The following is a 26,067-nucleotide window of genomic DNA, read 5'->3' as shown; positions in this document are numbered from 1 at the left end:
TTCCAAAGACTTACTGCAGGGTTTCTTATTTGTGATTTTTGGCTTTTGTTTTCCTAGATAGCTTACCTCTTTTAAAATGGACAGTAGTATTTAGGTAGCCTTTAAGAAAAAGGTTTAATGAATATATGCAGTTAATCTTAAAACTCTCTGAAGAACTGAATAAAAATATGATTGATTTTATGTAAGACTTCTGGTTTTAATTTTAAAGTTATGTTTACCAGATAAAACTTTAAATGGGTGGAAATCAGTCTGACTTATCTGTATACAATGTTTTATCTGAGAACATGTGAACATAAAGAGAGTTTAAATTCACCTGAGGGTGTATTTGATAAGGCTTTCTTGGATGAATTTTCCTACGACAACCTGAATATAGAGGGTTGTATAAATGGAAAAAGGTGTGTGCGAAATCTGTGTAAGAATCTCAGGGAAAAAACCTCCAAATACTTTTCATAACTGTTAGATGGAACGGAGTGACACTGGATGTCATGAAATCAGCAGGGACAATAACTAAAAATTTGTCTTTGCAAGTGACCGCTGGCACAAAGCAATGATGTGTCCTGTATAAAACATTTATTTTATTGTGACCTTGCTCAGATTTATTACCAAGCACAAGCAATAAAGAACATAGTGCATTCCTGTAGCAGTGGACCTGTTGGGGTGAGTCCAGAGGAGAACCACAAAGATGCTCTGAGGGCTGGAGCAGCTCTGCTGTGGAAACAAGCTGGAAGAGCTGGGGTTGTTCAGCCTGGAGAAGAAAGGGCTCTGAGAACACCTTGGAAGCACCTTTTAGTACCTACAGGAGGGCTGGAGAGGGACTTTTGACAAGGGCATGGAGGGACAGGCCAAAGGCAATGGCTTTAAACTAAAAGAGAGTAGGTTTAGGTTAGCTATTAGGAAGAAATTCTTGACTGTGAGGGTGGTGAGGCACTGGCAAGGGTTTTCCAGAGAAATCTGTGGATGCCCCATCCCTGAAGTGATCAAGGCCTGGTTTGATGGGACTTTGAGCAACCTGCTCTTGTGGAAGGTGTCCATTCCCACAGCAGGGGCATTGGAACAATATGATTTTTAAGGACCCTTCCAACCCAAACTGTTCTGTGATTCCATTCAACGGTGTGAAATGTGGGACACGTTTCTCTGGAGCGTACATTGTGATGCTCCCACCAACCCCCTTTGCTGAGACGATTTAGCTCACGACATCTAGCAGAAGGCTGACCTGGCCCAAACCCAACCCTTGACTCGTGCCTGAGGTAACGCTGTGATGTGGGAGCCGGGTTTTCCTTGGGTTAGCGAGCCCAGTGGGTCGGGGGCTCCATCCGCCCCCAGGCTGGGTGAGGGCAAAGGACAGGCTGTGAGGGCCCTTGGCGTGAGGGAGCCGCGTCCTGCCCCTCACAGGAGCGCGGGCTGCAGGCCCCTTCGCCTCCCCCTGTAACTCCCGATCGGCTTTCCAGCAGGAACAGCGCGTTCCTGCCTTCCCCACACGGGGCTCTCTCCCGGCTGTGGTGCCTCACGGAGGGCGCCTGCGCTGCCCGCCCGTTCCAGGAGGCCGGGCCGCGCCTGCGCTGGCGGCGGAGCCGGGGCCATGTTCGGCCGCGGAGCCGCCGCTCGCCTCAGCCATGTCCGGCGGGCAGCGGCGCCCGGGCGGCGGGGACCCGGCCGGGCTGCGCAGGTAGGAGCGGTCGTGGGGGTCGGGGGCCCGGGGCGGGCGGGCATCGCTGCCTCGGGGCGCCGCTGGAGCTCCCGCGGCTCCGCTGTGGGAGTGTGGGCGGGTGGGGACGGACGCTGCCCGTCCCAGGGCGCCTGTTGTGGGGCGGCTCCGGGAGCAGCTGCTGGAAGGTTGGGATCCTCCGCCAAACATCCCCTTTTCTCCTGCGCCCTCGCCTCCCGTGCAGAGGCTGCCTTGGTGTCCCTGTCGGTGGGGAGTGAGGGGCCAGCAGCCCGGGCAGGGCGTGTGGGCTGGGGCTCGGTGCCCCAGCCCGGTGGGGACACTGGGCTTGTCCTCAGGCTGGAGTGGGCGGGCAGTGCCAGGCAAACACTGCAGTGTTTCTAAAAGGTCAGCATTTATGTTTAGCGTTTCCTCCTGCATTTTCAAACAGTGGCAAGTGTTGTCTTGTTGTGCCGAAGCTGCTGTGCATTTTGGTTTTTTTCCCCCCGCTGTTTCTTTCAAGACCTTAAATGGAGTAATTACTGTCGAAGGCTGTTAGAGAAGGGTTTTGTCCATCCACTGCCTTTGCAAAAAGCGAGCGCGTGTCCCTTTGCCTGGATCCGCGATTCGCAGCGAGCTGTCTGTGCTGTGCCTTGGTGGTAACTTTGAGCCCTCTGGGAGTGGGAAACTCCCAAAGCCAGTCAAGGGTGGAGGAGGAAGGGAAGGAAAACATCGGTGGTTAATGCAGGATTAAAATATCGAAAACCTTCCTTCCGTCTCCCTTGTTGACTTAAGCCACCGAGACGTGGCACACACAGAGCCGGTGTTTGCTGTAAGTCACACGTACACAGGCACAGTGTGTTTGCTGTGCAGACTCTGCAGCACCACGTCGTTCTCCCAGGCAGGTGCTGGCGGTGGATCTGCAGGTGTGGTCCTTGGCCCAGGAGCCAAGTCTGGTGTCAGCAGACGCTGTGAGGGCGTTCTGTTTGGTAACCTGTCATTTAAGAGGTCTGAGCCGCCAGAACTGAGAAGGAAAATGTAGAGAACTCTTAACCCTTAAGCAATCTCTTGCTGTTCCACCAGTGTGTTGCAAGCAGTAGAGTCAGCTCCTTGTTCCTTGCGAAGGCTCTGCAGTGTCTGGTAAAGGATTTCCTGTGTAAAAGCGTTTCCACGTGAACATTTGACCTACTTCTGCTTAGCCATATTGTTTCCTTGTGTTGAAGTGGTATTTCTGCATTTGCCTTTTCCACGAGTTTATTACTGGATGGGACAGTAAATAAGTATCAAATAGTGCATTGCTGACAGAGGACAGTCTTTGAACTTTGGCACAGGTCCATACACCCTGGTGCCACTCCTCAGTTAGGGTTTTTTCCCCCACCTTTTTGTTTGCAAATAGAGTATATTTTTGTTATCTAAATATTAATGATTTCTTTGAAAATTCTGATGTCCTAATTGCATTAGTCAAAGGTCTTTTCTCAGCAATTGCATTGTCTAACACCTTTGTTAAGTTAGTGTTGCCTGAATGAGTAAGTTCTTGCAAATCACATACCTGTTTGCCAGATCAAGCTGTCCGTATTTGTTTTGTATAGGCAATGTTCAGTGACTACCAGTGACTTGATTTGAGGTGAAAATTCTTGTTTTCTAGTTCTGTGCAACATCCACACTGCTTGCACCAAGAACAGGAATGTAGAAGCTGGAATGATTCAGATTCTTTGGTATTTGAGGAATATCAATGTGAGCATTCAGACCACTGGCTGGAGAGGTAAGGAATAACTGTATTCTTTAAATGTGTCTTTAAATCTTCACGTTCTTGCACTATTTAGGACTCAAGAAAAGCTTGGGCATGATTAGGTTAAATGTTTTCTAATAATACAGTAGTATAGAGTTAGGAAATAATACCTGCATCCTACCAAGAGAAGACCATCCATTTTGTCTGATTGAAATACAAGCCATAATATTAGCAAGTTTTCCACATGAAAGGGATAAATGGTGTATACTGAGGCAGTAGTCTGAGCTCTTTATTGCTGAAGTCTTCCATATTAGTATAAAATTCCCATTGAAGCCAAGTGCTATTACTCTCATGCTTTACCTTTGCATCTTTGTGTAAATGTGGGCAAACCATCTTTGTCTCTTCACTTGACAGTGCACTTGGTGTGTTCAGCTGAATTGCAGTTTTTAGTAACCACCTTTTTTTTTTTTCACAGTCCAGTACTAAAAACAATTTGAGATGAGATAAATTTTATATGTAGGTAATTCTAGGAAGATTTTGCTTTGCTTTTGGATAGTCCAGACTAAAGACCTAAGGTGGAGGAAGTGGTATCTTAATGTGGAGGAAGTGGTTAAGACTGGTATATTAATGTCTGACAGCAAGGTAGAAAGTGGTGAGTGCTTGGATATGTGCAGAAAACTGAGCAGAACGTAAGTTAGAAGAGAGGAAATCTTTTACTGGGGGTACATGAAAATGGCGTTTTTTACATAATTCATACATCTCTGAGGATTACATTGTATGAAGGTGATTGCAGTTTCTGATGGCGTGTTTAATATTGCTTTGTTGAATGAATCTTGAAGAGCTTAGGAAAGCCCTTGTATTCAGGAGTGGGTTTTATGCCTTTGATGCTGTCATAAAAAATATTAACAGTATGTTTTGAGTGTGGGTCTAAGTGGATGTGCCAGCAGCCTTTGTGTTTCTCTTTTGCTGAGTAGATATGTTCCTTTTTAGCGTGAAATCTTTATGTCCTGTGTTAAAACGACACTTGTCAGCATGGATAGTAGTTTCATCTGTTGATGTGAAACTGTTTATGGAAAGTAAGACTGTAAGCTCAATCAGCTTCTTTATTACTAATGTTAAATGTTGAGGCATTAATGTTGGCAGAAAGGAGAAGTTTTCAGCACTTACATAAATGGAAACTGTACAATGCTGTGATTTTTTAAGTTAATGAGGAAGTTGGTAAATGTTCCTTCACTTGGACAACATCAGTGATAAAACTGATGATTTAAGCAAGAGCTTCCTGACTGCTTTTTTGGCTTTGCAGGCAAAGTTTGCATTGAAATTGTGTTGATATTATGATTTTGGGATATGATGGCATTGGACAAAATACTAGTTCTGCTCACGTGATGGAAGTTTTTCTATTTCTTAAGGGTCTCCCTGGTCTCTTACAAAGCCCTTAGCTGACAATGGAGAGCAGTGACTACACGAATTTTAACCTCAAGTAATTCCATGAATTGGGCTATCTGATGGAATTGATATGTCCAGAAGGTCCTCAAGTAATAGAGAGAGCTGAGCTGAAAGTATTTTAAGAGATTGTGAGGTGTTGTGACAGGAAATTAACTTCAAGACCATTTTCTTTCCTTGCAGAGTAAAACTGATAATCTTACATCACTGCTGAAGGTGACTTTGAACTGAAATAGAGTAGGGACATGCTTGGGTTTTTATGGTTGTGGAGTTGGTTTTGTTGAAGTTGCTGTTCATTAAATATGTTACGAGAAAGCAAACATTCATATCGAATTTCTTTTATTTTCTAGCTCTACAGCAACAGAACATTCTAGGCCTCTTTCTAGCTGCCCCAGCTGGGAAGGTAGAATTGAAGAAGGCAAAACAATGAGGACATCAAATAAAAAAATGACTAAGTAAGTATTGAACAATTACTAAATGTTGTTCCGTTGGTTTTAGCAATAGTCATGTGATGATCTCCGACTACTTTACATGCATTAAAGATTGGAAGCACAACCAGGCTGTTTCATATTGAGCCTTAAGGAAGCCTGTAGGGGAGAGTAGCACTGAGAAGTTTTATCTCAAAAGCTACTTCTATAATCATTTCAGATTCAGGTGAGGGTTGTGCTTACTGTCTATCAGAGTAAAATACAGCAAGTTCTAGAGTATTTGTTTATATAACTTCCAGTAAAGCTCTTAAGGTTCCTTTCAACCTAATTATAATTTTTGTCTTCAAGTGATTCTGCTAATCCAGCTGAAAGGGAAACAGATGAAGTGGTTCTGAGGAGAAGACAAAAACAGATCAATTTTGGAAAGAATACCCTTGCATATGACAGATACATTAAAGAAGTTCCAAAGTAAGTTGCCCTATGTTGCAGATTTCCAAATAAACTCTTTATTTGATCCTGACATGTATGTAGACCAGCACAGAGCTTTAATTTGCTTTAAATTCCGTGAACAGCAAGTGAAGAAAACTTAAACCAATTGATGTTTTAAAGAGGGGTCAGGTATTTTCTGCATATGAGCAAATGTAGATAGGGAACATTTAAAGCTAAATGTTCCCTTTGTGCACTGCTATTGTTAGTAACAAGTATACTTTAAATAAATTCTGTATTAATCAGCTCCCTGTGATTCTGGGGACTGTTGCTAGGCCAGTGTGAAGTTAATTGGTACCAGGAAATGTCAGCTTTGGGTGAGGACTGTAGCACAGTAGCATGGTCACATCTTCAGTAATGCCTTTTTCTTCAAAGAGTCTTGGGTTGCTTTGTGACAGCAATGTTACAGTGTCTCCCCCGGGTAGGTTCTGTGGAAAGGTGGATTGATTCATTTTACCCAGAGAGCTGGGGTGCTTTGTTTGCTGTTCTCCCAAAAGACAAGTGTTGTTCAGAATTGCAGCAGTCCCTTTTGTTATAATGTATGAACAATGGTGGAGAAAGAGTTCACTGAAGGTACTTGTGGGTTGGCCCCTGCCAGCAGCCAAGTACCACACAGCTTCCTGCTCCCTCCCTCTCCCCAGTGGGATGGAGAAAGGACAGGAAGACCAACAGCAAGAAAACCCTTGGACTGAGATAAATGCAATATAATAGGTGAAGAAAAGAAAGAGGGAAGAACCAAACAATGCAAATGCAATCACTCCCTACCTTCCACAAACAGACTGGTTCTCTGAAAGCTCTGAGCAACTACCACTTTGGAAGACACCTCCACTTCTTCCTCTTCCCTGCTTTTTATTGCTGAGCATGACATTATATGGTGTGGAATATCTCTTTGGGTAGTTCCACTCAGCTGTCTCAGTGGCTTCCCTTTTCAAGTTGTTCTCCCTCAGCTTAATGGCTGTGGGATGGGGCAGGGCTGAGTGGGGAGAAGAGAAGGCCTTGAAGTACAAACACTGCTCAGCAACAGCCAGAAATTAGTGTGTTATTGGCACTGTTTTAGCCATGAATCCAAAACACAGCACTGCAGGGACTGCTGTGAAGGAAGTTAACTCCATCCCAGTCAGACTCAGTAAATAGTAAGTACAAAGACATTGCACCTGACTCAGGAAAACTGAGTAGAAGTAGCTGGGGGTTAGGATACTAATGAAGGGGTATGAGTTATGATTCTTCAGTTTCATACTTGTCCATGGGCAACAGGAATCTGCTTTTGGCAGCTGTCAGAGTGCTGGACTGGATGAACCTCAAATCTGACTCAGCACATTATTGTTAGTTGTTGCTTTTGTGACCTATTTTTGACAATATTTTAGAATATACACGTTTCAGTTAGATATTTAAACATAGGAATGTTTTATTTATTAGACCACTGATGCCAGTGGGATCTGATGGACTGAGAATTTTTTTTTAAGAATGAAAATAATGGTCAGAAATAATAAATGTTACTGTGTATTTACAGGAATCAGCGAATACCAGGAGTCCATCCTAGAACTCCCAACAAATTTAAGAAGTACAGCCGTAGATCCTGGGACCAGCAGATCAGACTGTGGAAGATAGCACTGCATGCCTGGGATCCTCCTGCTGAAGAGACCTGGGATCTGCAGCCAGTGTGTGTACATGGGTGAATTAAACCAGGGATTAAGGAATTAACAAGGGCTCTGTATTTCCTTTAGAGCATTTCTGACTGGGAGCAAGAGAAGAGATCAGGCTCAGAAGGGGGAGTCTCCTTGAATGCTTTGTTTTCCTTTTGTATTTTGTTAGTCTTCAGGAAATTCCCATTACATAGTCTAAGTTCGTCTTTAAGCAGGCATTTGGAGAGGGAGGCATTTGGTCTGTCTGCAGTAGTACATTCCCTTCCCCTGGGTATTTACACTGGTGAGCACAAGGTCACATTATTTTTCTGGAAAGGGATAGGCATAAGGAGAAATTTAATTACTGTTCCTTGACTTTGATAACATTTCCATCTTTGATGCCACGTCATACTTTACAAGATTTAGAATAGTCAATTGGGAGGAAAAAAGTGAATGGGATTCTATTGGCTCTGTTATTGCACTCTGTAAATAGATTTACACTGTTGTAAGTGACCTATGGTGGAAATTGCAGTTTTTACACCATTTGGATGTCATATGAGATGAACTGTTAATTGTTACTGCAGTTTAACTGCTGTCTGCTTGGAGCAGTAAACCAGATGGGTAGGTTTTTAAACCTTTTTCATTTCCATCCTGTTTTTAGTAGTACAGAACCCTCAGGCAGTTCCCAGGAATGGTTCTGCAAAGATCAGGATGTTTCTGGCTCCTTTGTGTTTGATGAAAAGCAGAAGAGAAATGAATGTGAAGACGAATGCAGACAGACTGACTGCACACCTGAGAGGTATGAGATGAAACTTTTGTGGTTAACTTAGGGAGATAATTCAGTGCGTGTCAATGCTGTCAGGTTTTTGTAGGAAATGTTTGCTGTGGAAGAGCAGTTAAAATGCAGCTGTGGAGTTTGACACTTTTTTGAATGTAATCCATCAGTGGTACAGAGCATGGAATGTGGACAAATTACCAGCACTGTAGAATTACATGACTAACAGGAGGAAGAGCTGGTGTTTTCTCAGGTTTCTCTGTTTATACAGTGGGGTACTGGGGTTTCTTGAGGCACTATTGACACATGCTGAAAGTAGGGGAACCTTTTCAGAAGTAGGAGTCACCATCCTTAATAGTATTATGCCTGTTTGCAGAACAACAGGGAGACTGACAGTGAAGCACCATGTGCATCTCCCTGTTTACTAACATACCTTGTCCTGGGGGGATGTGTGTGGAGCTCAGAATGGTTCTGCTTCCAAGCTGCTTCTGCAGTTGTGTTCACATTGCATAGTACGATGGCATGGTTACCCAAATTTGAGCCCTTTTGTCTGTGTTCCTCTGTGTGACTCAAGAATCACACCTCAGAAAGAGTCATCCTGTGTGGCAATGTGCCATTATTTAGCAGAACTGAAATGATGAAAAATGAAAAATGTCACGTGTGTAAAATCTGTGTCTTGTTTTTGTAGTCCCTGTTCATCTGATTCTTCTCCAGTATGGAAGCGCAGAAAAAGAAACAATTCTGAGTCCTCTGTGGTTTCAGACAGCAAAGCCCCTTATGTGCAGATGTACCACACACTGGAAAGGTATGAAATGACTCTCTGTATGAAAATATGTATGAAAATATTGATAATATGCATTAAATGTGTCCCTGAAGGGATGTGAAAGAAGCTTTGTGTATTTTGATTAAGCCTTTTCCTGCCTTGTGAAAGATGGTGTGGAAGGAAATGCTTGTTGGAACAACAAGGAATTGGTCACCCAGTCTGGGACTGGGAGAGAGGGAGGTTAATGTTAAAAAAATGAATAATACAAGAGTAGAGTTTTTCAGGCTAACACCTTTATTCTAAGTTGTTCAAGACTTAAGCTACTTCTGTAGCTATTGCTATCATATTTCCTTTTTTCCCCTCTCATATCTGCTGCATAAGAAGTCTTCCTACAACTAAGAAATGATAGGCTGTGTAGAGGAGAGCATGGTTTAACTCTGTACAAAGTTTTGTCAGAACCACCAGAAAACTGGACCAATCATTGAAGTTTTTCAAGGGTTTACTTGTGTTTTCCACACAAACCTTAGTAAAAATGTTTATACAGATTGGCTTTTTTTCTCTCTAGTTATTCCCCCTTCAGAAAAGTTAAGAGGAACTGTGTTACAGAGGTGCATGGATTCAGACCTTTTAATTTTATTTCCAGCCTTACTGACTCAGGACATCAGGAGGCTTTTTCAAAATGCTCAGAGTGGGAAGCCTTCGGTGAGGATGATGAAGTAATGACAGTACAGCAAGGTATAGAAATAACAAGGTAAATACCACAAAGATTATGACATTATTTCTGTTTATTGCTTATGCTGTGAAGGTGCCCTTTGCTTTTCCTCTTAGTCTTTTTTTTCATTGGTTAATACTACTTTTTTTCCCTTCCTTACATTTCCTCCCACATGTGGTGTGTTTGGTTGTTATTTTTGTTCTTTGAGTTTACTTGGCTTTTTCCAGTCTGACTCTCCATCTGTTGCTTTCTGCTGCATCTGCCATTAAGTAATGCCAGAAGATGAGCCCCTTTCACACTCTTTGTCTTATGAAAAGCAGTGGCACTTTGCAGAGTTGGTCCCCGTGGTTGTTTCTCACCTCTGACTTCCTCAGCCTGGGAGCTGGCATCTTCCTCCCTGTCTCCTAAGGGATTGTTTTGTAGCTGACATCAACGATAGTTATTTGTTTTTATGCAGTGACCCAATTCCAGCCAGTTGTTCTTCAGGGTGGAACAATCCGAAACAGAAGAAATCCAGCTTCTTTCTGCCTGACAGCAAAACGTGCAGAGACACAGACTGCAGGCTGGAGAGGTATAAAACGCAGCTCATCAATCAGGGTTTGGTGGGTTTTTTTGCATATTAATTTAGAGGCTTTGCTGATTGATGCTGTATTTCAATCCAAGCCTTTATTGTAAAGATAGATTTTTTTTTTTCCTGTTCTTCTTAGGGATGTGTTGACCGATATTTCTTTGTTTGTGGTAAAATTCTGTCCTTATGTTCTCGTGTTACAGTCTGTATTAGAATACATAGGTTGTAGCCCTATTTAATGTAAAAAGGTTAAAAAGGTTACCATAATAAAGCCACTTGGTCTTTGGGTTTGGTTTTTTTTTTTAAATTTGTAGACTTAAACTTTGTAGCAGTTTCTTGGACGGACATCAGTCAGAATACTCGGAAAGAGGATGGGGCAGTGCAAATGCTGAAGATAAAATAATGAGGAAAAAAATTTAAATACCAAGGTGAGTTTGTGCTGGCTACTTATTTAACCTGTTCTATTTTAGTAGCTTATCCACAGTGTCATTCTACACAATCAAACTGTTCAGTTCAAGCAGATCTTTTATTTATTCCTTTATTATATTAGTATTAGTATTTTATTCCATCCTCTTTAACGCAGCACGTGAATGAAAAGATTTAATGATTCACATTTGCTAAATTTAAATATTTATCTGTCAGCTAGAAAATGTGTTTTATCACTCAAGTGAAAAGTGACAGTTTTTTTAATTATTACAGTAGCACCTTTTCTATATTTTAATATTTTTGTAATGAAGTCACAACTTTGAGTTTTGCAGCAGTAAATTTTAATGAAAATTTCCTCTTGGACTGAAGATTCCTGTGGTACATTAATAGGATGGGTGGTAATCTTGGGTCAAACAGGTTTTATTAGCAGGGAGTCTTTTGTGTAATTAGATTGTGTTTGATCTATGTTTGGTGCAGGCTTGGAAACGTGGACTAAGATATAAATGTTAAACAGTGATCTTTGAATATTTTGCACAATAAAACTCATTAAGAATATGCCACAAAATCAGTTTTACACTCGGATTTTTCATTCTAGCAATAGGAGGAAAAGGAAGATAGAGCTTTTAAAAAATGCTGGCAGCATTTTTCTTTTGATTTTATTGATTTTTAATTTAAATTCTTTGAGCTTGAATAAGATTTAAATATGCATTCACTTTGCCAAAGTGCTAATTCAATATTTGAAAATATCTAGTCTCTCTTTGTATATAGAAGTATTGAAGAAGGAATTTCTCCTGTGACAGAAAAAAGACTTGAAGAATAGGAATGTAGTCTGAGATCAGCAGATCAAGTCTTGGAAAACTGGTGCTGTCATGTGGGATCTGCACTGCAAGAGGAAGAGATTTACAGTCAGCAAACGTGCAATCAACACAAGGTGAAATTATTCAGGTAAAAGAAGCATCTCTCTCTACATGACACTCCAGAGCCTTTCTGGTTTCTAGATAGTTGATATTTAGCTGCTTTGCAGTGGTCTTTGTTGTAAATAAGGCTCTGTTAAGGAGTGTATATTTTCAGGGGATTTGTAATCACTCTTTCTAATTGAAGAAATATCCGTGTTGGATGTAAAACATACAAAGTGAATTGAAAAACTTCTTTGAGGAGCAGCACATTGGTTTTCCTGGGATGCAAAGATCAATATTTAGAGTGACACTGCCTTTAATCGTGGCTTTTAGGTGTGGTGAGCTCTAACTCTCAAATGGCAGGAACTTCATCTGTGGAAGGTTAATCTTGCTTGAAAACCAGACAGTGGGTTACATGGTAGAATTCCACACCACCTGACTTTTTGTTAAAATTCCTATCTTAAACAGGAAAAAATAAATGTGGCAGTTAAATGTCCATAAAGATGAATTTATCTGGTTCCTTTCTAGGTGAAAACCTTAGTTAGTAGGACACCTAAGATATGGCAGAAATTCATTAATTAGAATTGAGAGAAAAATGTATTTTATGAATTAATAATGGCATTTAGGTGAAAATTCTGCAATGGGTTGGGAATGGTAGACTCAGGTGCTTCCTTTTCTCTTTGACAAATACTTTAGGAATATATATATAGGATATTTTTTTAAATGCTGCTGGTTTTTTTTTTTTAGGTTTCTCCAGATCTTTATAAGGATAGATTATTTTCTGCAAGCTGTGCCTCAAGTGTATAACTTCAGATTTCATGAAGCCTCTGCTACAGTGACAATGGATGTTCCTTAAAGCTTTTGTTGAGAACATTTCTCCTGTACCTGCATTGCCAGGTGACATGTGCATCACACTGCAAAGGCTGCTTCAGGTGATGGATCCTGCCATTCCAGATGGAGATCTTGCTCCTAAATGCTGCACCAGGGAATTGATTCAATATTCAGTCAAACGGAGGAATGTCAGCCCTAAAACCAAGGAGCCCCTTTGCTTTACTGGACCAGAATTGCACATCCAGCCTGAAGAACTGCTTCAAAAGAATGTAGATAATTTCAGCCTTTCTCCAGTTGTTAAAGACAAGCTGTTCAGAACTTCTGGAGTGGGTGATCATCCATTTGGCCTGTTTATTGTTCTCTGAGATGTATTAAGATAGCATCTGCCTAAGCCAAGTGAGAGAAGAGAAAGGAAAAGGAGATCGTTTATCAAAATCAGATCCTTTTCTTGAAGGGGCTGAGCGACTGTTAAAACAGCAACACAGCTTAAATACCCAGATTTTGCTTTTATGTGTTTTGCAGCCTGACCCAAAGAGCCAGTCTCCTGTTAAAGAGTGTAAGAGGATGAGTTCAGTGCCTGCTGTTCCTGCAAGAACTGGGGGTGAGCAGCAGTGTTTGCAGACGTGGAGCTGCTCTTGTCTGGGCTGAGGGTTGTGATGGTGTTGGGACAGGTTCTCCTTTGTTTTACTTTTCTGGCATTGTGCTCAGAAGATTGAAGTGAGAGCTGTGGCTACAGTGGTTTATACAAAATTCATGTACCAGTTACAGGAACTTTATAGTCCTTGTGGCATTTTGTGTAGCATGTCCTGGGATACCAATGTCTGCTAGAGCTGGGAGCTGTCTCTCTGCAGGAGTTCGGTTTTGCTTTTTGGCCACAGCCTTGCCGTGGGGCTGGCAGTACCCGAGGGCTAAAATCCCATTGTGCTGCTGATTTTGAAGTAAGCTGTTTCCCTGGAAACTACTCCCAGTCCCAAAATGTTATTTCCAGGCATGCTCAGGCATTTTTCCCAGCACAAGGGTGGCTCAGTCACACACCATGGAGCACAGAGTGTGTGTATGCAAGGGACACAACTGTACAGCACTTTTTTTAAGAAGTTATATTTAGAACCTTGTTATTCCAATGTGCATGCTTCCATGTGATTTATGATGATTGTAAATAAGGGAATGTTACATTTTTGGCACTTTGCCTTTATGCAGAAGAATTAAAGAGTTTAACTTTAAAAATTGTTGTTAGTCGGCTTATGCTGTTATGTTCTCAGAGTTAGATTATAAAAGGAATATGTGGGTTCAGTAGTCCTTTTTCTTTTTTTTTAGGGTGTTGTGTTTATTTTGGTTGGTGTTTTTGGTTTATTAGCTGTTTCTAAAAGTGGGAGGGGCAGTCTTAAGGTATTAAATCAGTCTCTTGAATGCAGTTTACAACTCAGGTTCTGTCCAACCCCTCAGTTTGTATTTTGGCATCTTATCATGAACTTGTAACCTAGTGAGAGTGAGCAGCTGAAGCCCCAGCACCAGTTATGCCATGAGAAAGGTGTTTTCCTAGAGAAGTTGTAACTGCCAGGTGAGAGTAATAGGCTGTCATGAAATACTTATACTCTGCTTAAGCATTTCATGAGTATTAAGAGCCCTTAAGCTTTTGCCTAAGATGGAGAAGGCCTGCAGTGCATTTATGGACACAAATCCATAAGAATTCTGTACTTCAGCAGTCCTTAAAAGATCTTGTATTTCTTGGTTGAAGATACTTAGACTAGGAATAGAGTAACTAACCTGCCCGTGGCAGTGAAATTTTGGGCAGATCTGTTCCCTAATCCTGGTTCTGTGTGCTTGGACAAGGAAAGCAATGAAAATGACCAACTGAGGTCTGCTAAAGTCATTTCATGCAGTGCTGCCACTGGATGTAGGATCACCAGTTATAACAGTAACCTCATCAGTCCAGACAGAGCAGCCAAAACTGCGGTGCAACCCATCCATGCACTTGTTTACCTACCCAAGGCTGTTTTAGAGTTTACAATTGAGGTATATGAAGCAGGAGTCTGGCACTCCACCCCCAATTTGTATCTGATACCCTTCCTTTAATTTTACCCAACTTAATTAAATCTCCTTGGCCTAAATCTGTGCTCAGTTTGTAATTAAGCCAAAATACACCCTGAACTTCACCAGCCAGGTTTAAATTTCTTCCTGGAAGTGGCAAGTATCTTGTGTTGGCATGATTCCATTGGGAGGATCTCCTTACAGATGATACTTTATCTGTGTTTGTGGAAACCTTTCTTCACTGGCAGTTCTGAAATGCCATGGCTTGTGTGTACATTTTGTTTATAAAACTCCTGCTTTGAGATCACAGTCGAGGATATCCCCTCCCTAAAATTCCCACTGTGGTGTGAAACTGTTTTTCTGAAGGATTTTTATTGCTGGCAAGGACAGAAAGATGCAAGGCAGCTGCAATCCCTGAGCTGTGTCACAGCAGATAGTTCTGCTGGGTGAACTGAATTTAATTTGTACGTAGCGTTATGCTAAAAGCACTGTGTGGCTTTCCAGGCTGGAGTTGCCCTGTCTGGCTTGCTTGGAAGCGTTCAGGTAAACATGCTGTTCCAGTCAGCTTATCTCCTAGGCAGGCTGAAAGGAGTGGAGTTTGTTTTCACATGTTTGGAACCTGTGCTGTACTTCAAGCGTGTCCTTGGTTCGGGAACACAGTTCTGTTTTCCACAGCTGTGTGTGGGAAAGGAGAGGTGCTGGCAGAGCAGACTTTTCCTGCAGCAGTGTGGATGTCCACGCAGATGCCACCCAGAAGGATGTGAGTTTGCACAGTTACAGTAAGGCCAGGCAACAGGAAAGGAATTTTCAAGGTTAATCCCTTCACGGTACCATTTTCAGATCGTAGTGGGAGCCAGCCCGACTGTTACCACCCAGAGCCAGGCGTTTTGGACACATCCTACAGCAGAGATGCCCTTGCATCGCAAGGCTGAAGTGCATCTTTATTTTTAAAAAATCAAAACCAAACAGCACCCTGTCGCTGTGCTCAGAAAGTCTCTCCAAAAGCATTGCTGCACTTCAATAGTTGCTTTTGTCTTTTAAACTGTTATTAAAAAAACCAAAAAAAAACAAACAAAGAAAAACACACACAAAAAAACCCCAGACAATTCTTGTTTGCTACTTCTGACATCTGTTTTACCGGATGTGGCACTTAGGGGCATGGTTTGGTGGTGGACTTGGCAGTGCTGCGTTAATGGTTCGACTTAATGGATCTTAAAGGACTTTTCCAGCCTCAATGATCCTGTGATTGTAAGGCCAGAAGAAGAAAACTCAGTGTGCTGCATCTTTCTGAAGTGTCCCATCAGCGTTCAGGCCACCGGGGCTGCAAAGGTACTTTTTGTTTAAAGCTCTGTGTGTTCTGTTGCAGGAGTTCTCCGGAGTTGTTTATAAATTACTGTTGCAAAATGTGTGTGGCGGATTCTCAGGATGAACAGGATCTCACTGTGCACGCAAGTACTGTTAAAAACACCTGAAAGCTCCACTTACCAAGGCAACCTCGTGGCATTACCCAACTTCCTTCACTATTGATACGAAGTACTTATTTAACACCATGTCTTTTTAAACAATATAAATGTTTATATTGTTTAAACAGTCGGCCGTAGGGTTCGAACCGTCCCTTGAAATACCCGGAAGAGGTACTGAAGGGCCGCGCCAGTGACCGGCCATCCTTCCTATTTAAATCGTGGGCATCTGTGGTTTTTATTTCCTTTTGTTTGGGCTGGGGTTTTTTTTGGTTTGGTTTCTCTGTTTTTTTGGCTGTTGTTTCACCCGCCGCCAGCGCGCGCCAAAACCCGATTCTCCCGCCAACACGCCCCGGGGGCGGGGCCGGGCGGAGCGGGCTGAACCACCACACTGCCGGCGGGGGGGTGGGGGGTGTGTATCAGTGTGTAAAGGCGCGGTGCGGGGGTTGCGCTGTCCCCTTCCCCCCCTCCCGCACCTATCCTCTTGGAGGCGTCCCGCGGGGGGCGGGGCGGGCGGTGCCGCTCAGCGCCGGCGGGAGATGTGAAGGGGCCGAGCGGGAAGGCGGCGGCGGCGGCGCTTCTACGGTTCTTGTCTCCCCGCGGCGCCCGCTCCCCTCTCCCACTCCTTGTCTCCCCGCGGCGCCCGCTCCGCTCACCCGTCGTCCTCCGGCTCTCCCTCAGCGCCCGCTCCGCTCCCCTCACCGCCCGGCTCTTCCTTCCGAGGACACCCCTCGCCATGTCCTTCCGCCAGCGGAGCCCTCACGGCAGCACGAAGAGCAGGTAGTGCCGCTGGCATGGGGGCACTGGGGGGTGGCGGCCCAGCCCTCGCTCCCCTCCGTCCCTGAGGTGGTTGTGGGAGGGGAGGTGGGAAGCCCCGCTCGGAGGGGGCGAGTGGAGCCGCCTCGCTGGGTTTGTGGGAGTGAAATGGAAAGGGAGTGAAAAGGGAAATAAATACCTGCGATGGCTGGAGGAGGTTTTAACGCGCTAAAACCCGCCTGGTTTGTGCTCACCTTGTGTTTTCTGTGTTGTTTTACTTTTGGTTTTTTTTCTTTCCAGCCCGCAGCACCCCCCGCGCTGGGCCCAGGCGCGGAAACGCGGCGCGGATGGGAGGCGGCGGAGGCAGAACGAGCCCGAATCCTCGGTTTTTGAGGAAAACAAGCCCCGTCCCGCGGAGAGCCGGCAGGACAGGTGAGCGGTGCTGGCCGCGGGAGCGGCTCCCGGCTCTTTTGTTCGCCAGGAGCTGTGAACGGGCTGTTCCGCTGAGTTTTCCATGCCCTGCCTGTTTATCAGTCGCTCATCAGTCTTAAAGGAGGGAAAAGGATTTAGGGCAGTGCTCCTACCTTGGAGTCACTTCTGAAGAGTGAATATTTAGTTCTTATCTCTTGAATTACAGTCTTGATAATTTTCTGCCCCATTTCCTCGTTGCTTGTTGCCACTTATCACAAAGTAATAGTTGCACAGGACAATTGTTTGTCTGTAGATACAGACTGTACAAACTATTGCGGTAAAATTAAAAGAGATGACAAACATTCAGTTCTTAGAAGTCATCTGCCTTCATGTTTTTGGGGACAGTACAGGCTGCCTTGAGAAGTTTTGTCAGCACGTGGGGGGTGGTATCCACACTGCTGCTCTTCTGCCTTCCTTACTATTACCCAACTCAGCTGAACTTCATTTTAGTGGAAGTATCTTATTTTATATCACATTTACAGTCTGAGCTATTGATGCTACAAGTCCCTTTAGTGACTTTACTCAGTGGATGGGAGTTGTGGGCACAGCCCAGTACATTGAATTTAGGTTTTAAATGTAAAATGACATGGGTTGTGCCCTGTAAACTACCCATTTTCCAGTAACTTAAATTGATTTCAGGAAGCATGTTTGAATAGGACTACAAGAATGAAACTACAGTTTCATCAGCTTCAACCTAAATAATCACTGTTTCTGGGTGTTTTCCAGTATTGAATGGAGCAGGCATGCTTTTTCATTTCAGTTTGGATTTAGCTCTGACTGAAATAGTTCTCTTCCTGTGCTAAACTACTTTTTTTTGTTTATACCAATTCAATGTTGTCAAATTAAAATTCTAAAAAGCCAGGAGGAGCAGGATGGAGGCTGGGTCATACATCAGACTCAGGTGGGGCTGGTTATAGCCTTGTTTTTCTGCTCCTCTGGCAGTGTTTGAGCACCATGTGCAGTCCTAGCACAGCAACAGAACCTCTCACCAGGGTGTGAAATGGGGATGAGAGTCTCGGGTAAGATGGCTGAGCTCACTGTGTCTGGCACCAGAGCAAGGTAATGAAGAGATAAAGCTGTAGAGCCCTCCCAGTTGTCTCTAATTCTCTGTAATCACAGCTCAGGTGCAGAATCAAACAAATTTAAAAAGGTACGTCAGTGTTGAGGAAGAAGCTCAGGTGTTGGGGCTGCTGGGATTGTGCTGTTTGTTCTCTAGCACTGGAGAGCAATAATTGGGCATGGCCTGTGCTCTCTGCAACACTAGAAATCAATATCAGAAAATGCTAAGAATCCATATAAATTGAACAGATGTTTGCAGAGAGGGACCTGTTCTGTTTGCTCTGAATTTTTAATTTTGCTGAGTTGGTAACTGGGTTTCATTTTAAAAGAATTTTTAGTTTGAATTTAACTAAAAGTTGAAGTTGTGCAAGGCAGTTTGGGAGCAGGGAGGGAGCTGGAGCTGGTTTTAGTGCAGATGGATCTAATTCCCTGACTTCAGGGGACGTGTTTGCCCAGAATCCTGGTGAATCCCCAGAACATTTTGAGATCCTCTGAAAAAGCTCTGCTCTGTACGATACAGTTTTCAGTTTGTGCTTAAGGAAAATTGGTCATCAGGAGGACAGAAACTGGAAAACACTGAATAGTCTAAATTGTAGGTAGCTCTAGATGGCTGGGAAGTGATCTGAGCTTATTCCTCTGCAAGGTTCTGAACCTGCTTGTGATGCTAATGGGCTGCAATAAGGTTGTTAAACCAGTTTGCAAAGTCACAGCAAATCTCAATTTACTGGTTAAAATGTGACTTTTTTTGTGCCTTTGCTTTCTCTATGAGGCATATTTTCACACGGAGAAACTGGTGCTATGGTGTAATTTTAATTAATTAGCTTTACAGCTTAATTCTGTGTTCCAGCTTTTGTCTTTTACATAGCTAGTGGGTCTGCAATCATGAAAGAATAAATAATTAAGTCATTTAGTGGAGTGAAAATAAGTGAGTGACTAAAGCTGGTGTTTCATGTACTGTTTTCTGAAGGACACCAGCTGAAAGTTATTGAAAGGGTGGGCTGGGTTACATGCTACAGTGCTGTGTTCCTGTAGATACCTACATAAAACTTTTTAAGACAGAACACCCAACACAAAGCACACAACCTCAGGGGGAAACTCTGAACTGATGCTTAATTTTACAGTGATGGCATTTTAATGCAACAGCGCAAGATTTTCACAGCCAGTGTGAGTACTGTAAATAAACACATGAAATAGGGCTCAAGCTGTGATTGGAGGAGATGCTGGAGGTGGGAAATACAGTAAAACAGAATTTTAACATAGGGGTGCTATTTTTTTCCTTTTCATTCTAGTTTTACAACACCAGAAGGCCCCGGGCCCCTTTCCCGGTGTTCAGACTGGGGAACTGCAGTGGAAGAAGAAGAAATGAGGACCAGTGTCAACAAAGAAATTGCAAGGTACCCCTGGGTGTTTAGGATCAAATGGGGAAAGGAGGGGAAATGGTAATTGTCTTGTAGAATCTGTACTGACTTGTATTTTTGACTTCACCACTGTAGTAAAATCAGACCCACCTTAGCCTCTTGTCTGCTGTTTTTAGGTCAGCTTTGGCTTAAGTCCTGCAGGAATGTCATAGGATACTCACTGGACAGTGGATGTGTATCACTAAATATCTCCCTTTTGGAAGAAGCTTTTCCTGAAATCTCCTAGATTGAAATCCTTCTCAGTACTGTCTCACTAATGGCTGGTTTTTTGATATCATTGCTATAAGAATAGAGGAAATACTTGGAAAAAGAAAGTCCTTAGTTGCTTTTTAGTTTTTAATTAGGGAAACCTGAAACATCCATTCCATAGTGGAAAGGTGTTTACAGTGTCTGGGGTGCTGCTGCTTTGCTGAAAAGTAAAATCAGCTATGAGGCTGAGCTTTAATATTCTCTTTGTGTTACACATATTCATAATCCTGATTTGAACTCTTACAGATACAGAAGAAAACTCCTGATAAATGAATTTTCAAGAGAAAGGAAGTCCTCCTCAGGAAGGTAGGTTAAATTTCTAGCTTAGCTGAGGAGATTTTGAAAACAAGTCCGATTTTTCACGTTTCACCATGTTGTTTCTTGAAACGCTCAGTTTAAAACAGTTCATTTTAAGTCTCCTCTCACACTGTAATTTAGTAACATTTATTAGTAATTTAGAGCATTTTTTTCTGAAAGGTTTTAACGTGTTTGTTTGTAGCCTTTTACGAGTGGGTTGGTTTGAGTGTGGCTTGCTCTCTGGCAGTCCCAAATCTACCATGCTTTTTCCTGCAGTTCCGATTCAAAGGAGTCCACTGCGACAGTAGAGCTTGAGACAGACGAAGTGGTTTTGATGAGAAGACAGAAACAGATAAACTACGGAAAAAACACAATTGCATACGATAGATACGTGAAAGAAGTTCCTAGGTAAGCTGCCTGACTTCCTGGAGAACTAAGCTGTAAGTCATACCTGTTCTCTGTAAGGGTGTTAATGTACTGAACTTGGTATCCAACTCACATTCAAATGGAAAGCATCTAAAAATTAAAGCTTTAAGACATTTTTTAACTGTTAAGTCGCACTAACAATCAAATAGGGTGTGGTTTTCTTTTTCTTTAACTAGACAGTATATGAGAAATACCTCATGCTGCAGAAATGGAAACTAAAGTTCTTTTGGTTGTGCTTGTCCACAAGGGGAAATGAAACTGATTTTTGCAGTCAATTTTCTCATGAGTTAACTACAAGACAAAATGGGCTACAGTTGCTCTTGAGTCTGGAATGAGGTTTTCACACCTGTGATTGATAACCCTTTTTTTTTTCTTTTTTTGTTTCATTTGACTTGAAATCAAAGAAACTCCAAAGTTCATATGGAGTGGGCAAAACTTTTCTTGAGTCCTGGAGTTGCCCAGTAGTCACTTCTCAAATAATACTGGCTATAAGACTTAACATTTGAAACTATGTTATGTGTGTGTGTGAAAACCACTAATTTTCCACCCCTAATATCTGAATTTAGATGCCATCGTGTACCAGGAGTTCATCCCAGAACTCCCAATAAGTTCAAGAAGTACAGCCGCAGGTCATGGGACCAGCAGATTAAATTGTGGAAAGTTGCGCTGCATTCCTGGGATCCACCCACCGAAGAGGGATGTGATCTGCAAGAAATGTATGTACAAGAGTGTTCAAGGTGCTTTTATAGAAACTAATATGGCAAGTCTTATGTCTAAAAGATAAACAGTTCCTTCTGCAGTGCTCTACAAGAGAAAACACCACAGCATCGAGGTGAGCTGATTCTTTCAGAGCAGTTTGCAGACTGATCTGTGGTAGGAGCAGTGCTGGAGAGTTCTCACCAAGGGCAGATCCCCTGCATATTGAGCTTGGACCAACACAGCGTACAAGAATGTGCCTCACACCCTTCTCACTTGCTAGTTCAAGAACAGTGGTATAAAATGTTGTTTCTTGAGCAGAGAGGAGGAGAGAAGAGCTTGGGAAATCATCTCAAGGTACCATTAAACTCAAAGCACGGCTACAAGTGTTCACAGTCCAAGCTGTGGAAGCTCTAAAAGATGCAGATTAATGCAACTACTTATCTTCCTCTGTAGGAAGCAATACAGCTTGATCAGAGAACATCCAAAATAAAAATTGGTATTAAAGGAATGAAGGAGGCACGGATTTAACTTAATTCCTGAGGAAGCAGTTTTGTGTTAAAGTGCTGTTTTCCCTAACTCTGCTGATGTTAAAACCAATGTGGAGCAGTGGGATCTAAAAGCAAGGCTTTGGTGTGGAAATACAAATTTTATCTTTGGATGCTGGGACCTAGGTCTGTGTACAGTGGATATTAAACCTTCTTTGCAAAACAGATTGGTGAAAACCCTGTCTGGGGAAAAAAAATTCTTCCCTCTTCCATAACACCTGTATTGAAGCATTTTTTTGAGCATTGGATGTTTGTCCTTGACAAGTTGCAGTATTTAGTCTCAAGACTTCAGTTTGTTTTGGCTGTGTGGAGCTGACCTGCTGTTCTGTTTGCTCTCCCCAGCTGCTACCACTGTCCCTCTGATCTCTGTAGGTCTCTTTGCTCTCCTTCGGTCACTGTTTCCAGAACTGCACCACGAAGTGCAACTGAGCACTAAAAAACGAATTTGTTTTATATTGTATCCTTTTAAATGATTTTACAGTTGTCCTGTTGACCTTGGTGAGATGGAGACGGAATCTGTTGGAAGCAATTCTGAATCTCAAACAAGCTGTCAAGATAATGATGTAAGCATATCTGTCATTTGCATAAATATTTGTTAACAATTTGTTAATAATTGTTTCATTACATAGAACTTTTTCCCAAGTAGCCTGAATACAAATTCCATCATCTGCTGTGTTTAGGGACTGTTTATTAGGCTGAGCAGTCTTTAAATTTGGATATTTTCCAGCTATAGCCAATATCTCTATAGTTCTGGGTTTAGAGAGTTAGAATTTTTGATCATCTCAAATTACAAATATCTAATTTTTCATAGCCTACAAAAGAAAATTGTATCTGTTGAAAGCAAAGCAGTTGTGAATTGTAACGTACAGTGGAAATAATGCTTTAGATTGCAATGCCTGATGTTAAAATAGGGTGTGATTTTCTTGGCACACAGAATTAGGTTCCTTTTGTATCCACAAGGCACTTGGTACAGCTGAGCAGTAACCTTCAGTAAAGATCTAAGAATGCTTTGCTTTTCTTACTGGAATTTTTTTTTTTCTGATGAATATTAAATCAGTATAATGTTTTCATGTTTGCATGTATAGGTCCTTAAAACACTTGCAAGAAATCTTCAAATGTGGTTGAAAGGGCAGAAGCCTGCATTTAAATCTCTGTAATCTTAAGACTAGCTTTAGGTTTTTGTGTGGCCTTTCAAAATGTTTGTAAGCCTCTGTTATAGGATGGTCTGAATGAATTACAGAAGTTAACTGGGTTATTGCATAACTAAACTTGTACTTAACTGCTAATTATTAACTGCCTTTGTCTTTTCCAGGATACCTGTTCTGGCACTCCCACCAAAGTTAGACATGTTGACTATCAAGCAGAAGGTGAATTTGACTTGGAAGTGTGTTTGAGTGAACCAGTGAAAGAATTTGATACTGTGAGTTAAGTAGTCTTATGCAAACTGTTTTTAGAGAAAGTTTCCTTTAAATTTGAGAGGTTAGCTTAATTCAAAACCTGTTAATAGTAAGAAAGATTGAGCAGAGTTGAAGACTGTTTTTTAAAGTTGTGGTTGGTCTACGTATTCTCCAGACCAGACCTATGTAAAATTGCGATTTGTGTGACTTCTTGTTAACTTTTAATTTATGTATATCAGATTTTTTTTATGAAGTGCTATCCTCAAGTAATTATAAATAGTACAGCAAGATCTCACCTGTTTCTCCACCACCACCTCCCCCATTGTGTCCATAATTTCAGTTGCCCACCTGCAGATAAAGAGCAAAGTAGGGAGATAATTTTGTATATTCCTTTGCTATTACATCTGGCTCCCCTGCAAAGATCTGACTTGAAGCAATGCATGTGGCAGCTGAACCGTGTAGCTGATTAGTAACTAGTAAACTCATCTACCGCAGTTACTTACTGTAACATTAACTACCTACCTTAAAAAAAACTCTTTATTTGCAAAAACATTTCAGAAACAATTGGAAATTAAATTCTCTCAAGAAATTGGAGGTCAATATGCTAAAGCCTATGCAATAATGCCTTTTTTTTTTTTTTTTTTTTGGGAAGCAGTAGCCTGAATTCGAAATCTGTAAATAGTCATCAGTCGTGTATTAATACAGTCAAGGAAACAGTGTCTAGGGAATGTCTTGGTTCTTCTAATTGGCTTGTTTTAAATGCAAAACTGTTGTAAATGATAACAACTGTACAGATTTTCTGCTGAGAGCAGTTAATGTTTCTATTGCTTTTGCGTGGGATGTTGCTGGAAAATAAATGGAATTGCATTTACTTTTACTTGTGACTCTTCAGCTTCATTTCCTACTGGCAGTGTTCTGTGGATGAGAAAATGCAGGAGAAGACTGAAAGCCATGCATCTGAGATATTGATACTAGGCTGGGATGTACTTGGGTTAGCACCACCCTTTGAGCAGGACCTTCAAAACTGTTTATTTTCTGTGCAGGGCACCAGAGTGAATTTGAGTCTGAATTAAAATGGTTAAGCCTGTTGTTGGCCTTTTTCAGACTCCTTAGAAGCAGTTTTAGTTTAGTAGATGTCCGTTAGCTGGTTACCAAACTCTGTTCTCTAGGAAAAACTGCTGGAAGAGCTGGGTGGACACTTGGGTCTTTGTTTACTGATAGTACCTATTTTACAGTCACCTCACGTGGGTTTATCTCTTAAATGAAGTTTCTGGGTTTTTACAACACTTAGTGGAGATACCTAAACTCTTCAACTCAAGTGAGCATCTTAGCTAGAAATATGCTTACAGCAGTCTAATCTGTTAGGCACTCTTAAACTCTGATAGCTTGATTTGATGGGGAAACCTTAAATAACCCTGGAGTGAATTGTAACTCATCCTTTAAGTGGAGAACCAGAATGACACAATATCTATGCTAGAAGAGAAAAAACTATTTAAGATTTTTAAGAGGAGGCAGGGGTTGGTTGGTATGTCAGTCTATACCTGAGTGTCAGAACAGCCAGCAGAACTGGGTTTTTAAAGTAAGTTTTTATACCTCACTGTAGCTACCCAAACAGGTTGGATCAGTGGAATATTCAGGAGATCATTTAGAGCCTTCATAAGGTTAAGGCTTACTTAGACCAGGGTTTGAAATAAGAAAGCATGTGGGTCAGGGCAATCTCTCCAGCACAAATCCAGGCTGGGGGATGAACAGCCAGCTGTGTCCTGGGCTGCACCAAAATCAGCGTGGCCATGCTGGGCAAGGGAGTGGATTCTGCCCCTCTGCTCTTGTGAGACCCCACCTGGAGTGCTGCATCCTGCTCTGGGACCCCAAGCATAAGGAGGACATGAACCATTTAGAACATGAAGATACTCAGAGGACCAGAGCATCTCTCCTATGGAGACAGGTTGAGAGAGCTGGGGATGTTGAGCCCAGAGAGAGAAGGGTCCAGGGAGACCTTACAGCACCTTCCAGTCTTTAAAAGAGAGCTGGAGAGGGACCTTTGACAAAGGGGAAGGGTTTCAAACTGAAAGAGCAGGGGTTTGGACTAGGTATTCGAAGTTAATTTTTCAGTGTGAGGATGGTGAGGCCCTGGCACAGGTTGCCCAGAGAAACTGTGACTGCCCCATCCCTGGAAGTGTTCAAGGACATAGTTGGATGGGGCTTGAAACAACCTGGTCTAGTGGAAGGTGTCCCTGTGTATGGCAAGGGAGGGTTGGAACAAAATGGTCTTTGAGGATCCCTTCCAACACAAACCATTCTATGATTCTGTATTGAACCAATAATTATCCACTGAGATAACTAGAGGAGACACACATTTCAGAGCTTACTGTACAAAAATTTATTACTCTACACATCTGAAAGATTCCATGTCTCTGAAAATCCATTTTTAGTAATAAACTTTATCCATAGCTTCAGCAAAAGTATTAATGCCAGAAATCATCTAGGAATGATTATCTGAGACTGCTAATAATGGTTCTTAGTGAGAAGGTAATACATGAACAAATACTATTAAAACAAACAAAAACCCTTGATCTTTTTGAGTAATTTGAGTTCTCTGTGGCAGTCCTTAAGATTTTGTGATGTGTGTTCTTTGGAGTCTGTACTGGAGTAGGAAATGTAGGAGTCTCTCTGAAGAAAAGATTCTGCTGTTGGTGATGTGTGGGGAAACTGTTCAGCTCTTCAGGTCTGTGCTGTTCAGCACACACACTTGTCCAGGAACTAGGTATGTGTGGGCGTTTTCCAGCCTGGAAATGTAACTGGTCCATGTTCAGTAGCTGTTCGTGAAACAGGTTCGGATTTGCTGATTTTTCCTGAAGGAGCTGGCCATCCACAGTAGTGTATTTAATCCTACAAATTATTCCACTTTGCCTCGGCTACTTAGAGGACTTGGTTTTTATGG

General features: G+C 42.3%; 2 protein-coding genes across 2 annotated transcripts; both read left to right on the top strand.

Moving 5' to 3' along the window:
• The first annotated feature begins 829 nt into the window (after positions 1-829).
• Positions 830-13,545, top strand: LOC126651969 (uncharacterized). The gene is made up of 13 exons (XM_050338459.1): positions 830-872; positions 1,393-1,666; positions 3,288-3,404; positions 5,165-5,269; positions 5,591-5,710; positions 7,239-7,388; positions 8,012-8,149; positions 8,814-8,930; positions 9,532-9,639; positions 10,058-10,171; positions 10,483-10,596; positions 11,346-11,539; positions 12,238-13,545. Exons 1-11 carry the CDS (start codon positions 830-832, stop codon positions 10,586-10,588), a joined length of 1,392 nt encoding a protein of 463 aa, XP_050194416.1. The 3' UTR covers positions 10,589-10,596; positions 11,346-11,539; positions 12,238-13,545.
• A 2,916-nt stretch (positions 13,546-16,461) lies between these two features.
• Positions 16,462-24,003, top strand: SLBP (stem-loop binding protein). The gene is made up of 8 exons (XM_050338468.1): positions 16,462-16,589; positions 16,866-16,997; positions 19,385-19,489; positions 20,009-20,068; positions 20,336-20,467; positions 21,052-21,201; positions 22,211-22,292; positions 23,042-24,003. Exons 1-8 carry the CDS (start codon positions 16,546-16,548, stop codon positions 23,156-23,158), a joined length of 822 nt encoding a protein of 273 aa, XP_050194425.1. The 5' UTR covers positions 16,462-16,545; the 3' UTR covers positions 23,159-24,003.
• The last annotated feature ends 2,064 nt before the right edge of the window (positions 24,004-26,067 follow it).

The sequence above is a fragment of the Myiozetetes cayanensis genome, unplaced genomic scaffold (genome assembly GCF_022539395.1).
Source record: "Myiozetetes cayanensis isolate MyiCay16 unplaced genomic scaffold, myiCay2020 scf7, whole genome shotgun sequence".
Lineage (NCBI taxonomy): Eukaryota > Metazoa > Chordata > Aves > Passeriformes > Tyrannidae > Myiozetetes > Myiozetetes cayanensis.
This window is presented reverse-complemented; position numbering and strand designations above follow the sequence as displayed.

What these genes read in the sequence shown, in the direction of transcription:
- SLBP (XM_050338468.1), top strand. Translation starts at nt 16,546, where the DNA reads ATGTCCTTCCGCCAGCGGAGCCCTCACGGCAGCACGAAGAGCAG. An exon ending in GTCAACAAAGAAATTGCAAG is followed by an intron (nt 19,490 to 20,008) that starts GTACCCCTGGGT and finishes GAACTCTTACAG; the next exon opens with ATACAGAAGAAAACTCCTGA. An exon ending in GGATGTGATCTGCAAGAAAT is followed by an intron (nt 21,202 to 22,210) that starts GTATGTACAAGA and finishes ATGATTTTACAG; the next exon opens with TTGTCCTGTTGACCTTGGTG.
- LOC126651969 (XM_050338459.1), top strand. Translation starts at nt 830, where the DNA reads ATGGAGGGACAGGCCAAAGGCAATGGCTTTAAACTAAAAGAGA. An exon ending in TACATTAAAGAAGTTCCAAA is followed by an intron (nt 5,711 to 7,238) that starts GTAAGTTGCCCT and finishes GTGTATTTACAG; the next exon opens with GAATCAGCGAATACCAGGAG. An exon ending in CAAGGTATAGAAATAACAAG is followed by an intron (nt 9,640 to 10,057) that starts GTAAATACCACA and finishes GTTTTTATGCAG; the next exon opens with TGACCCAATTCCAGCCAGTT.